The sequence below is a fragment of the Kwoniella shivajii genome, chromosome 3 (assembly GCF_035658355.1).
Source record: "Kwoniella shivajii chromosome 3, complete sequence".
Classification (NCBI taxonomy): domain Eukaryota; kingdom Fungi; phylum Basidiomycota; class Tremellomycetes; order Tremellales; family Cryptococcaceae; genus Kwoniella; species Kwoniella shivajii.
The window spans coordinates 1,417,015-1,428,964 of record NC_085910.1 but is presented as its reverse complement, the minus strand read 5'-3'; the positions used below and the strand labels follow the sequence as shown (position 1 = coordinate 1,428,964).

Sequence of the window (11,950 nt, the reverse complement as noted above, 5' to 3'; positions counted from 1 at the left end):
TCTTTTTGTAATCTCGTCAATACGCGCTTACATGTGAACGTGTAGAGTTGCAACCGTGGGAAAGTGATTTCATTCTTATGATAAGATGTTGGGAGATCACCTTGAAAGAGGACATCGGAGGATGTTCCCCTTTGTCCACTGGCTTCTTCTCGTAGCAGCAAGTGGTGCACACGATGGCTATAGTGGAAGATATCACGAACGAGGATGAGCAGATTCCAAATGGCTCAAGCTCGAAAGAGGAGCTCATCAAGACTCTCGAGAAGCTTTCGGCGGAATTGATAGTGCCCAAAGAGCTCGTTCCTGGATTCATGACCAGTCCAGGTATGTCTTTATGTGATTGTATATAGTCCATGCTGAGATATGATGAAATAGATCAAGACGCTCTATATCGGTACCAATTCACAGCTCTTAGAGTACTAGACCAGATACGAGATAAGATCCAAGCTGAAGAGGTCTTTTGGAAGGAGGTAGATCAGGAGACGCAATTGAGGGTTATGCAGAATGTATTAAGGTTATATGGTGAAGAAGATCCTTGGTGTTCTCCTCCAATCCGTGAAACTGTACAAAGTGAGCTTCTACGTTAGTAAGAAATGAATGGATCTGAGATGAAGCTGACATGGTAATGAATAGACATCGTTGAAACCCTTTCAAGTTCTATACCAATATTGATTCTTCCTACTTTACGACCCTATTTCTCCTCTCATCCCCACCTTTCCTCAAATTCACGAGCACTATCTCGACCTTCTGGAGGAATCATCGAGTCCAGTATCGACTTACATGATGTTCAACCATTCAAAGAACCTTCTTCGTGGGGAATATCCAACCTACTTGTCTATTCAACGGAAAGATTGTCCAACGAAGAAGTGGAGAGATATATAGGATTGATCTTACCTCCCACTTTAGTATTGATGGATGACTGGGAACCTTTGTATCGATCAAGAGGTGCCAAGATATTAGATTCATGGATCCACAAATTAGATTATTCATTGATGAAAAGGATGGGAATTGATAAGTTATTATTGGATTCATTGATTCATACAATATCATTAAATCATAATCCACCTTTAAAAGGTATATTGCAAATCACCTTGAATCTGATAGATAAATGTCATCCTAAAACATCTAAATCAGTAAATGACACCACAAAAAAGGGACAAGGAGAGAATAGGATGAAGAGATATGGTGAAATAATCGACAAAGGTATTGTACAAGGTTGGATATATTCTCCATCGGGTTTAGAAGGAAGATCCGTTTTAATCAATATCGCTTCGATGTTGGAGAAACTGTGTGATGTATTAGGTGTGGGTATTATAAGATGGTTAAAGGTCAGTCCATTGTCCCTTGAAACCAATCTGATTGCCATCTGTTTGATGTATTTTGTTTCGAAGACTAATACGTAATCTGATGGTATAGACCATAATTCCACAATTACTTCAACCATTACAATATCCTCCAACGACAGTAGTATTACCTCATTACGAAGCGAATCTCTCCTGTCTGTTATGCGTGATGAAGACTATACGTGAAACAGGAAGGATCGATAGATGGAGAGGTGAGATATTGAATATCCTATGTAGATTGTGGGTTCAATTGAAAGAAAGGTCAGGTTTGGAAGATGAGAGTGAAAGGAATAATGGTAAGTAGTCTATCACTGAGCGGGATATTCTTCAGCTGACTTGTCGTGCTTAATCGGTGGTAGTGTCGATAGAACATGAGAATCAAGTGAAATCCCTCGTCAAACAGATTTTCCATGAATTAGCCGAACAAGTATCCTCCGTCAAACAAGTTGAATACCCCAGATTGATCAAGTTGTCACCTGGGATATTTGAAGACCTCATTCCGAAAAGTGCCAGTGAACCAAGATCAGAATCGTGATTTTCTGATCTTCCTAACATTGTAATATCAGATTTCTCTCGTCAACACGACCAATTTCTGTACGACAGACAAACAATTATATCCTGCACATATATACCCTTCTTCTGGAGTTCAACGAAAAGTATGATCGTGTTATCAATGCAATGCATATGCTACAGATCTTATCTAAATCTTTTTGAGTCTTTGCTTTATCTCTCCTTATTCGATCTTGATATAGGTGGATATCTACAGAATTTATCTGAAATGGCCGTTACGGCATAATCACCTGGCAAAGAGGATGAAATCGTATATGTGGTTTCCCATATATCCGTTATTGTCTGGAAAAGCATGGCTCATTAGCAAACGGGAGAAAGAGAGAGCGAATTGTCAAAGATGACTTGCCTGCGTTTCAACGACTTTTGATTTCGAACCAAATTGTTCTGATCTCGTATAAGTAAATGAGAAAGGTGGTAGACCAGTAAAATGAACTGCGAATGCAGCAGGTTCATCTCCTTCCCTTAAACTATCTTCACCTTCTACGACACTTGCTTTAGGTAGTGGATGGACGGTTCTCTTCATACCTTCCACTTGTCTCTTACACTATCAAGGGTCGTGTCAGCTGAATCGACGTAGCTGGCCAAGGTAAAGCCAGGTAGGTAGGAAATATGACATACTTGGTTATCCTTTAGAGCGACTGATTTCACTTCGAAAACACCCTTTTCTTCAGCAAACCTGGAAAACCTAGATGCTGACGAAGTGACTTTATGTTTCTTGCCGAGCCATTCATATCTGATAATTGGTATCAATCAACAGGTTAGCCTAAGCCTTCCGACTAGATGACATATATGATCGTAACTTAGGGAAGAAAACTCACTCGATGGTCCAAGGTGCTTTACCTTGTAATAGGAAATCCAAAGAGTCACCAACACATAAATCTACTTTATTATCTACCGAAACTATCTTAGCACTTTCAACAACTTCTATCGTAGTTCTTAATTCATCTGAATCATTAATGATTTGTTCACATCCACTTTGGTCTTCTATTCTTGTAATCAATATTTCATGTCTACCGATTTCGCTTAATTCATGTTGAGATAAGTCTAATGTCCAGTCTTTTTCTTCTGTTGTTATAGTATATGATTTAACTGAAGTGGAAGCTGGTTTTCTTATTGATAGATGTACTTTGAATGGTGCGACACCTTTTAGTTGTAATTTAGCATCACCGATTAAAGGTGTATCTAGACATAATGGTTTCGTATTTTGTTTAATGAATGATACCGATGGTCTTGAATGAACTTCATGTTCTAAGGAGATTTTCACTTCTGTATTCGGATAATTGCCATCAATGAGATTCAAGAAGTCATATCGATGATTTCCAGGTTCATTCGATAAATGTAAGATACCAGTTTCTTGTGCACTTTTGAGGGTATGTTTCGATGTTCGTCCTTCTGATGTGTATCGATAATTTAGCTCATAAGGCGCTTGTCCAGAGAATCGCAAGGCTACTTGTTGTTCTTGTCCCGCACACAAATCTTTGTGCTTGAATGCATTGGGTGACACAACACTAACTCCAGGAGTCTGTTGAAGAGAAACAACGGGACGAGGTTTAAAATGGATTTCAAATGTTGAGTCAGTAGATGAGATATCTCCTTCACAGTGAGCGTCTTTGATCTGTATATGATTGTTAGCTGTTTGCAAAATACGATGAACAGTCTTAGCCAAGCCTACCTTGACAAGTTGGTAAACTCCTTTCTCAGAAAAGCTCAGGTGATTGTTGGGATCACGTATAGTGACTTTGCGATCTTTGCCATTAACAGTGTAAGTGAGATCCCATGGCTTAAGAAATCGAATGATCAGCTTGATACCCTTTTCCGGAGTGCGAGTAGACTCACTGCTTCACCAGTCAATCTCAGAGCAGCTTTCGCAGATTCTCCTTCTGTAATGATGACTTGTTGACTCTTTGCGAACCTGGCAGTGGGCTATGAAAAGGTTTATTAGCATGCTTCGACACATTTGAAACGAGGTATACTGACTTTTTGCCTCTTGATATCAATCTCTATTGCAGGTGTACTGAGTTTCCTGACACATCCATTGCCATCTTCAATCGATGACAATGTGATTGTGACTTTCCCACTTGCGCCACTAGTCGCTGATAATTCTTGAGGAACAGGGACTGATATTTTTGATCGACCAGAATTGACTGGCACTGTAACATTTTCAGAATGTGTAGACCACGATTTGATATAAGCTAGTTTGAGCGGTGCGATACCTCTCGCCTCAATATCAATATCAACTTGATCACCTGAACAAGCATATAATGTATGTTTCTTAGTATTACCTATTCTACCAATCATATCTACATTTGCTAATGGATGAACGGTTTGTTTGATTGGTGGTTTATCAAGTTTTACATTTTTATATCTTCTATCACTTAACGAAGTGAATGTGTAGGTATATTCACCTTCATGTTCAGGTCGAAGTATGACTGATCCATGATTCGTTTGGAAAGTTTCACTTAATACTCTAGCTTTTCCACCTTTGCGTTTCTCTGTATAATCCAATTTGAATGGAGGTGAACCTGTAAAATCGAACGCGGCGGTCGCACCCACGTCCATGGCACATTCATGTAAAGTCGTTATACTCATGTCCATCGTGGGGAGAGGTACCATTTGTACAGCACAACTTGAAGGTTCCATTATACCACCTGCACATGGTCCTTCAAGGTCGATCAAGGTGTATGTACCGGGTTCTGAAACGATTATATCTTCTCTTTTTTTCGATAATTTGATCTTCTTGTTACTCTTCTCACCATTGATTGATTCGAAAGTATAGAATACTTCTAAATCTTTTTCGAGGTTACCATCAACAACAGCTTGGACAGAGATACTCGCTTTCTCATTATGAAGTAATTGGACTGTAGAAGGACAGTCAAATCGAACTGATGGTCTAGATATCACGTTGAACACTTTTTCTGCTGAGTGTCCAGCTGGGTTGTACGTGTTATGAAGCGCGTCGGTGACAGTCGTTAGGGAAAGCGTGAAAGTACCAGGTTGATTATGAGATACCCTTAAAGGAACCGTATGGGTTTTTGATACTCTATCACGACGAATAAGAGCGAGATCATCATTGACAGGTTCTAAATCTTCTTCTATACCTTCTATCACACCTGAATCTACCTTGTTACCAGACTTCTTCCTCCATGATACTTTCAAAGGTCCAACACCACGAGCTTGGAATTTCGTAACTTCTTCATCTCCTACACATCGTAATTCGGGTGATTTTGATCTACCATCTTTCAATATGATTTTATCTTGTTTCTGATCTTGGATGAATTGACCGCCAGTTGGACACTCGATGATGATAGCTTCCTTGTGCGGGGTGATATGAAATCTATCGCCTCGTTTATCGGTGACTGATTTAAGTGTGACAAGACTCGGTTTATCAACTGTGATAAAAAGGATATTCTGAGAAGAAGCCAAATTTCTAGGTATAAGTGCCATTGAATCTGGAGGTTTGACAGAAGGTAATTTTGTAATGTCAATTTCTAATCCATTCGTATTCATATGTTGACCATCTGAATGTAAGACCAAAGCTGATAATGGATCTGTCTCAGGTTGTGTGATGTAATCGCCGCCATCATCATCATAATCATCTTGTAGATTGTCGTCTTCATCTCCGTTCGTTATACGTAATCTACCTGGTCTTGTAGGTGATCGTTTCATTTGAGATCCTGATATTTTCTCTACCGTCGCATGGCCAGTCTCGAGTGATCGAACGAAATACGATACTTCATCAGGAATCGAATTGTTGAATACTATAGGGATGTATAGTGGTTGAGAAGAATCGGGAGGTATACAATATGTGAGGGAAAGCGGGTTCAGTGTTGCAGTGCTATATCACAAATTGAACTTCAGCGTAGATACAAGATGAAACAGATATGTACGAACTCACCTGTAAGGTAATAACCTGATCTTATGTATACCTTCTAAATGTGATGGTTCTCTAAATCGTTTGAGGGAATATACCCAATTCCAATACCATTCTCCACCTAATGCGGCAGGACCAACTACGTTGATACTTATCAGAGCAGCGCTTGGCTGTATTACCAAGACCTGATTCAGCTGATGCACGAATATCATGAAATGATGAGCTGAACTCACCTCAACTATCAACCAACAAGCTAAATTCACCAATCCACTCAATAGTCCTAATTTCGACAGTTGGCCTAATGAAGGAGAGAGCATTGGTATTCTCAACAGCCCCACAGACCACAATGCACCAATCTCAACTATCGTCCATCCTATCACTGATCCTGGACCTTGTATCCTCAACCCTGATGACCATGTAGGTGTTATATCCAAATGAAGTAATGGTGAAAAGGTATCCCATATTTTCGATATTTCTATCAATCCAAAGATTGCTGTGAAGAATAACCTCTGTTCGGACGGTGTCAGCCAAGAGGAGGGGATGACGGGGGGCCGGGTCGGCGGAGGGGTAGGAACGGACGAGGCGGACTGCGAGGGGTGACCAGCGCTGGACATGCTGGAAGCTGGAAGCTGGTTACAAGTTGAACGGAGAAATGGAAAGGACAAGGAAGAAGTTAGTTGAATGAAAGTTACGAGTATTATTTTGATCCCGTAAAGGCTAAGGTTAATTCGCGAGAGTGAGTTCGGCAAAAAGCCAAAATAAAGAAGAACATCATCCTATAATAATCCATCAGGCCATTCAATGCATGAAGATTCAAGCTGCATGCTGATAGTCATGAAACAATATTACATGTACGATCTTACTTGAATGAGAAGAAACATAGAAAAACAAGACGTGAAATGCAAGAATCTGGAACCCAAGACATGGTAATAAAGTGTAAAATGGTAATGAAGGATTTGGGACTAAGCAGCAGTTCTGATTATACTTGGGATAGTTCGGGCCACTTTCCTACCTGTTTGACCTGATACCCTACTTTCGTCATCAGAGGAGATGACCCCATCCACGTTCATCGCTTCTGGTTCGCCTATGGATGAAGGCGAAGGTGAAGAACTTCTTTCCCTTCTTCCAAGAGAGGACGACATAATCGCAGCGTCGTAAGAAGTGGAAGGTGAGGGTGATCGAGATGCACAACCTTTTGGGTTGGTGGCTGGATACAGGGACTCGTACGAAGGAACAGGTGTATCAGGGATCGATCGGATCTGGATGATTGGACTAGTAGGAGGACTAGTGGGTGAATCCTGAGTGATATATATTGGGAGAGGATCGCATTCTCTCAATTCTCCATTTTCGTGGAACAGTTGTATATATGCAGGTAACGCAGGAGCTCGACGAGGGGTGGCACTAGGCATGGTAAGAGGGCAGGTACCGAATTTGATGGGCGTAGAGAGGATGACAACCTGCTGAGGGGAAATCAGCGGCGGAATAGGTGGTGCAGGACAAGCAACGGTTGAATAGCAACAGCATCATAGGAGACTGGGGTTCGACAAAGAGTAGAACTCTAACTCACAGTGTCGCCTCCTCCATTGGCATTCCTACATACAACCCTGATCTTCAGATCATGTCTGATCCTCAGGAACGGGCCATCCATCTCAGGTTGAGGTCTTGTGATTCTTCCTTTTCCAGTATCAGCGGGCATTGGAAGAACGACGTTGACTTTTCTCCATTTCTCACCCAAACCTAAACCTTGATCGGCGAAGAAAAAGTTTCGCTGGTTACCATCATCTGCCAAGAGACAAGGTCTGCTTCGCATTCCTCTGAAAGGTCTGTCGTCGTAGCCGAGAAACCCACCATCGGCATAGTTCGATCGAGGTGAAATGAGGTGATGTTGTGATGAATGTCGTGTAGGTTGTTCGGCTGGAAGAGGGAACGAGGAAGTGAATGAAAGAGTGGGTGCTGAACTGTAAAAGGATGTAGGGTTAAGTAGATTCGTGGTTCGCGGTGGTGAAAATTGAACTCACGAGTATCTTTCAGTCTCTTCAACCTCCATACCCAATTCTAGAATATGAGTTAAAAGATCATCATCCGCTTTCTTCCCTCTGGCACATTGTCTTTCCATTGGTACTGATTCTAATTCCCTTGATCCACCCTCGGTCAACGCAGGATTGTCTTGCGATGTGCGAAGCGACGAACCGGCAGCTTCAATGGAAGAAGTTTCAGCTTCAATGGAAGAAGTTTCAGCCTCAATAGTCCGAGCTTTGATGGCAGTTTTTCTAGCTCTCAGTCTCAGACTGACTTTCAAACTCTTCTCTTCGCCATTTACATCTACCCAATCTGGGACAGTGACGACACATTCAACAGGACTAGTACTATCCGCTTCCGGTCGAAGAGTGTAGTGTCTTTCTGTCCTGTCTTGAGCAAATGAACCAATGGCAGAGGGCAAACGATGTCGTTGGATAGTGAACGGTGTCCATTGGGAGGATGATCTTTCGGTTGATTTCGAGAGAAGAGAATGATTTCCGAATATCGATTCGAAAGATTTCGATGATTTCGGTTTGATGTTAGCTGGTCGGACAGAGGTTGAACGTTCCATTATGATATCGCTATCGAAGGAAGACAAAGTCGAGGTAGAAGGTGTCGAGTAAGAACATGTCGTAGCCTCGGTCCAGCCTACGATGGCAATAGTAACAACACCATATGATAGAGTTGTCATATCGGAATCGTGAGAAGGAGGTAACCACCCCGGGAGTCGCATATCAAATTCCACAGCGAGCTGGATCTTATCGGCAAAAGGTTTTAGGGGATCTTGGGGAGGGATGAGTAATGGTTTCGATGGGGTTGCAAGGGTAAGAGTCGTTGTGTGAAGTCGTACTGGTGTATACCGTCCTGTTACAGTGTATGATATATCAGCTCCAATTCGCTTTTTCACTGATATATGCATTTGGCCTACCATGATCATCCCAGAATTCTGATTTACCTTCCATGACAATTTTCAAATCTTTCACTTCTCTCAATCTACCTTGTAACGAGACGGGGAGAGTAGGTAGTGATATGATAATATGACCGGGTAACGAGTAACTAGTCCTGTATGGGGGGGAGAGAAATCAGCCATCAAATTCACACACTCTTACACACTAAAATCGGTCCCTTTGGTGATCATGGTTCCACCTCTGATCATCATTGTATCGGCCGAGCCGACCATCGTAAGCGGGTGGCAAAGAAGACTACAATCAGGATGAGTCGACTTTACTCACCCAGTATTTGGTCCACCAAGCATACCTAGTACCCCATCATTGTCAAATACCGCGGTCACTTTAGCTGAAAGGTAGTTGGTCTGAGATTGAAACCCCATGTTGTTGGCGAGAGCACTGTTAGTGAGTGAGCGAGTGAGACGGCTGTTAGCGTGATGGATTCGTGTTATAGGCGTTTTCAAATTGTATTTGGGATGATTGATCGATTCACCAAGGGTTGGAAACGAGTCGTATACTTGATTGTGACCTTGGGCTGAACGAGATGAAGTCGGGATGTCGTTAATCTTCGATGAATAGCAGTAGGGTCGTTGAGGACTGATATCTTCTCCTCTTCGAAATGGGTACGAGTGAGAAGGATGACCAAAAGGATAAGAGATGGACGAATCAAGATATCGATCTGGTTCACCCAATCTGGTTGATTGTGCTAGCAGATTGTTTGAAGGGGCAGGATTGTAATAGGTCTTGAGGCGATGAACTGAGGTATGCTTGGAAGGATGCCTTGGGATTGATTCGTATAAAGGACAATTGGAAGGAGGTGAAGGATGATAAGGGGAAGAAGACAAGGTTCGTATAGGAGGCATTGTTTATATACGAGAGGTATTTCTATCTTCAAGGAAAGGGGGAAAAGGAGAGGGGGGAAATATTATGTTCGGTTGAGTCAATCAGGAAGAGTTGACTGTGACCTCGTGTGAGTGTAGGGGGAGAATCGTATGAGAAGTGAAAGGTCGTGTTGCGTGATACACCTTTGAATCATGAGAGGTACAGATGGTTTGTGTGATTCCGAGAAGTAACGATCGATTTACCGCTTCTGATCTGATACCTATCTTCTGGTCATGCACGCAGATGTGTGGAAGGGATGATGAAGAAACAAGAGACGATAAGGAGGATTAGAGAGTGACCTAAAGTAGTAAAATGTGTGTGTAAGATCGTGAATGAAATTGAACAAAGAAAAGAACAATAAGCTGTGTTTTCTCTTGATCAAGGGGGTGGCAAGTGTCATAAAATGGGGAGAACAGGTGGTTTTATTGTTCTCATGTCGGATACACGAACCTTATTTTTGTGTGTGGATGCTGATTGTGCATGTACGAATACAACACAGAACAGTCATGTTCATCGGTTAAAGGCGATCAACCCGAATGAATCCTTTTTCCTGCCCTCCCATGCAAGGCGTGCACCTGATGAGGTAGGTTGATAGTTCTACGTTTCATGTTAACACTAATCGACAAGAAGGAGAGAAGATTCCCTGTTTGCAATGAAGTGTTTGTTTTCTGTATGGTAAGGGATATGTTGTACCACCCAAGGAATACCTTTTGTGTGTGTTTCCCATTGTTCTTTCCACCACTTTGACTGCAAGGTTGAACAAGGGGGGAGTTTCATATGTCCGTACATAGAGGCTGGTGCTTTTCAGTTACATGTTCACAAACTACAGGTAAGTATGTGCTTCTGGATGATGTGAGGTTATGCAACGATCTAACATATGATCCAAGCTGAGCGATGAGTCAGTCCAAGTCTTTATTGTTCATGTATGGAGAAGAAGAAGAAGAACAAAGAAGATCCAACATTTCAAAGCGAACAAAAAGCGAACAAAAACAAAAAACAACGTTTACATTGGTGCCTGATCTTCTTCTATCGATGGCGATTGGCATCGTTAAGCGAGCAAAAACACGATTCATGGCCATGTGAATTACTCGTATTGATCACTCGACGATGATATCTGTATATGCCCACCAAATCCCATGCATCATTCGTCGCTGAACCATAGGATCTCATCGAGGAAGATCAGATGATCATATGAAAGATATGCATAATTCTGACAGTCTGCCTGTACCTAACCGACTAAGCAAGTTGCCGTACTGGAGACATGCCGGAATGTCAGCTGTCGATGATTCTAATGATCCATATATCGATCGGTAGATGTACTTACGTTGTGAATATTCGACATTGGGATCTTCAGTTGACCCTGTAAAACAAGGGTTGGTCTTGACATGGAATTCGGAGGTTGGATATGTATCTACACTTATACATAGTTTACCTTTTTTAGAGACAACATTACCTCCGATGGATATTCTACCAATCGCATCGAGGAACCAACTAGTACATAATCGTTGGCCGGACTATTAGCTTAAATAAACACCTTTCCGTGGGACAGGGCCACAAGGGATAGAGAATGCTTACTCCTGTCCATCGTTACCATTGAAAGACGTCACAGAAACAGGCCTGTCAATACCTTTTCCCGCACCCGCATCTAGAGCCCAATACGGCTCAGTCGTCCTCAACAGGATACGAGGACTATCACTGAGAACGTCCCAGAAATTGGCATCCTCCGATGAGCAATTCGTCGTTGAGATCCCATGACCAGGGATGTTAGGGGCAGGAGAATCCATTCTAGCCGTCAAGCATTTATCAGTACCTTTGAGTTGGATTTTCACCCCATCATCCGCAGCGCCAGAAATTACGCCCAAGAGTGGAAGTAATGTGATTATATAGCTAATATAAAACATGTCGGCTGAATAAGGTGAATGTTAAGCTCAGATTCGTAGGAAGGGAGAAGCAAGAAAAGACATGTACGTGTGAAGGCGATCGCATACGCTCTTATGTATACTCCTAAATCAAAAGCGATTGATAGATCAAAGGAGTGTAAGGGGCATGACAAGCTCATCGTCATCTAATCTTTCACATCTTTATGCTTGATTGAGATGACTCACCCCTTGATGATCAGATTATGCCGACTGAAAATGCTTCCCTCCTTTCGTTGCTGACGCCTCCACTGTGATTGACTTCACGGAGGACGTTAGTATCCGCCAAAACAATCGATGCTACTACTCCCAACGGCACATCAGATCTCCCAGGAAAATCATATCCTCATCGATGAATGAAGAGGTGGAAGAAATTGTCGTGACTGATAGGCCAGCTCTAACCAC

The 11,950-nt window shown here is 42.2% G+C and overlaps 4 protein-coding genes across 4 annotated transcripts; 1 reads left to right on the top strand and 3 right to left on the bottom strand.

The window, feature by feature from the left end:
• Positions 1-173: 173 nt before the first annotated feature.
• Positions 174-1,875, top strand: IL334_002723 (uncharacterized protein; the record flags this gene model as incomplete). Its single annotated transcript, XM_062934463.1, has 5 exons — positions 174-321; positions 373-567; positions 631-1,325; positions 1,414-1,636; positions 1,700-1,875. 5 exons carry the CDS (start codon positions 174-176, stop codon positions 1,873-1,875), a joined length of 1,437 nt encoding a protein of 478 aa, XP_062790514.1.
• Positions 1,876-2,063: 188 nt separating this feature from the next.
• Positions 2,064-6,395, bottom strand: IL334_002722 (uncharacterized protein; the record flags this gene model as incomplete). The annotated part of the gene is made up of 9 exons (XM_062934462.1): positions 2,064-2,192; positions 2,257-2,454; positions 2,529-2,643; positions 2,729-3,525; positions 3,583-3,690; positions 3,747-3,833; positions 3,888-5,745; positions 5,806-5,951; positions 6,015-6,395. 9 exons carry the CDS (start codon positions 6,393-6,395, stop codon positions 2,064-2,066), a joined length of 3,819 nt encoding a protein of 1,272 aa, XP_062790513.1.
• Positions 6,396-6,743: 348 nt separating this feature from the next.
• On the bottom strand, positions 6,744-9,130 carry IL334_002721 (uncharacterized protein; the record flags this gene model as incomplete). Its single annotated transcript, XM_062934461.1, has 5 exons — positions 6,744-7,241; positions 7,349-7,739; positions 7,800-8,664; positions 8,729-8,862; positions 9,033-9,130. The coding sequence occupies 5 exons, from the start codon at positions 9,128-9,130 to the stop codon at positions 6,744-6,746; spliced, it is 1,986 nt and encodes a 661-aa protein (XP_062790512.1).
• Positions 9,131-10,865: 1,735 nt separating this feature from the next.
• IL334_002720 (uncharacterized protein) lies at positions 10,866-11,530 on the bottom strand (the record flags this gene model as incomplete). Its single annotated transcript, XM_062934460.1, has 3 exons — positions 10,866-10,882; positions 10,954-11,120; positions 11,205-11,530. The coding sequence occupies 3 exons, from the start codon at positions 11,528-11,530 to the stop codon at positions 10,866-10,868; spliced, it is 510 nt and encodes a 169-aa protein (XP_062790511.1).
• Positions 11,531-11,950: the final 420 nt, after the last annotated feature.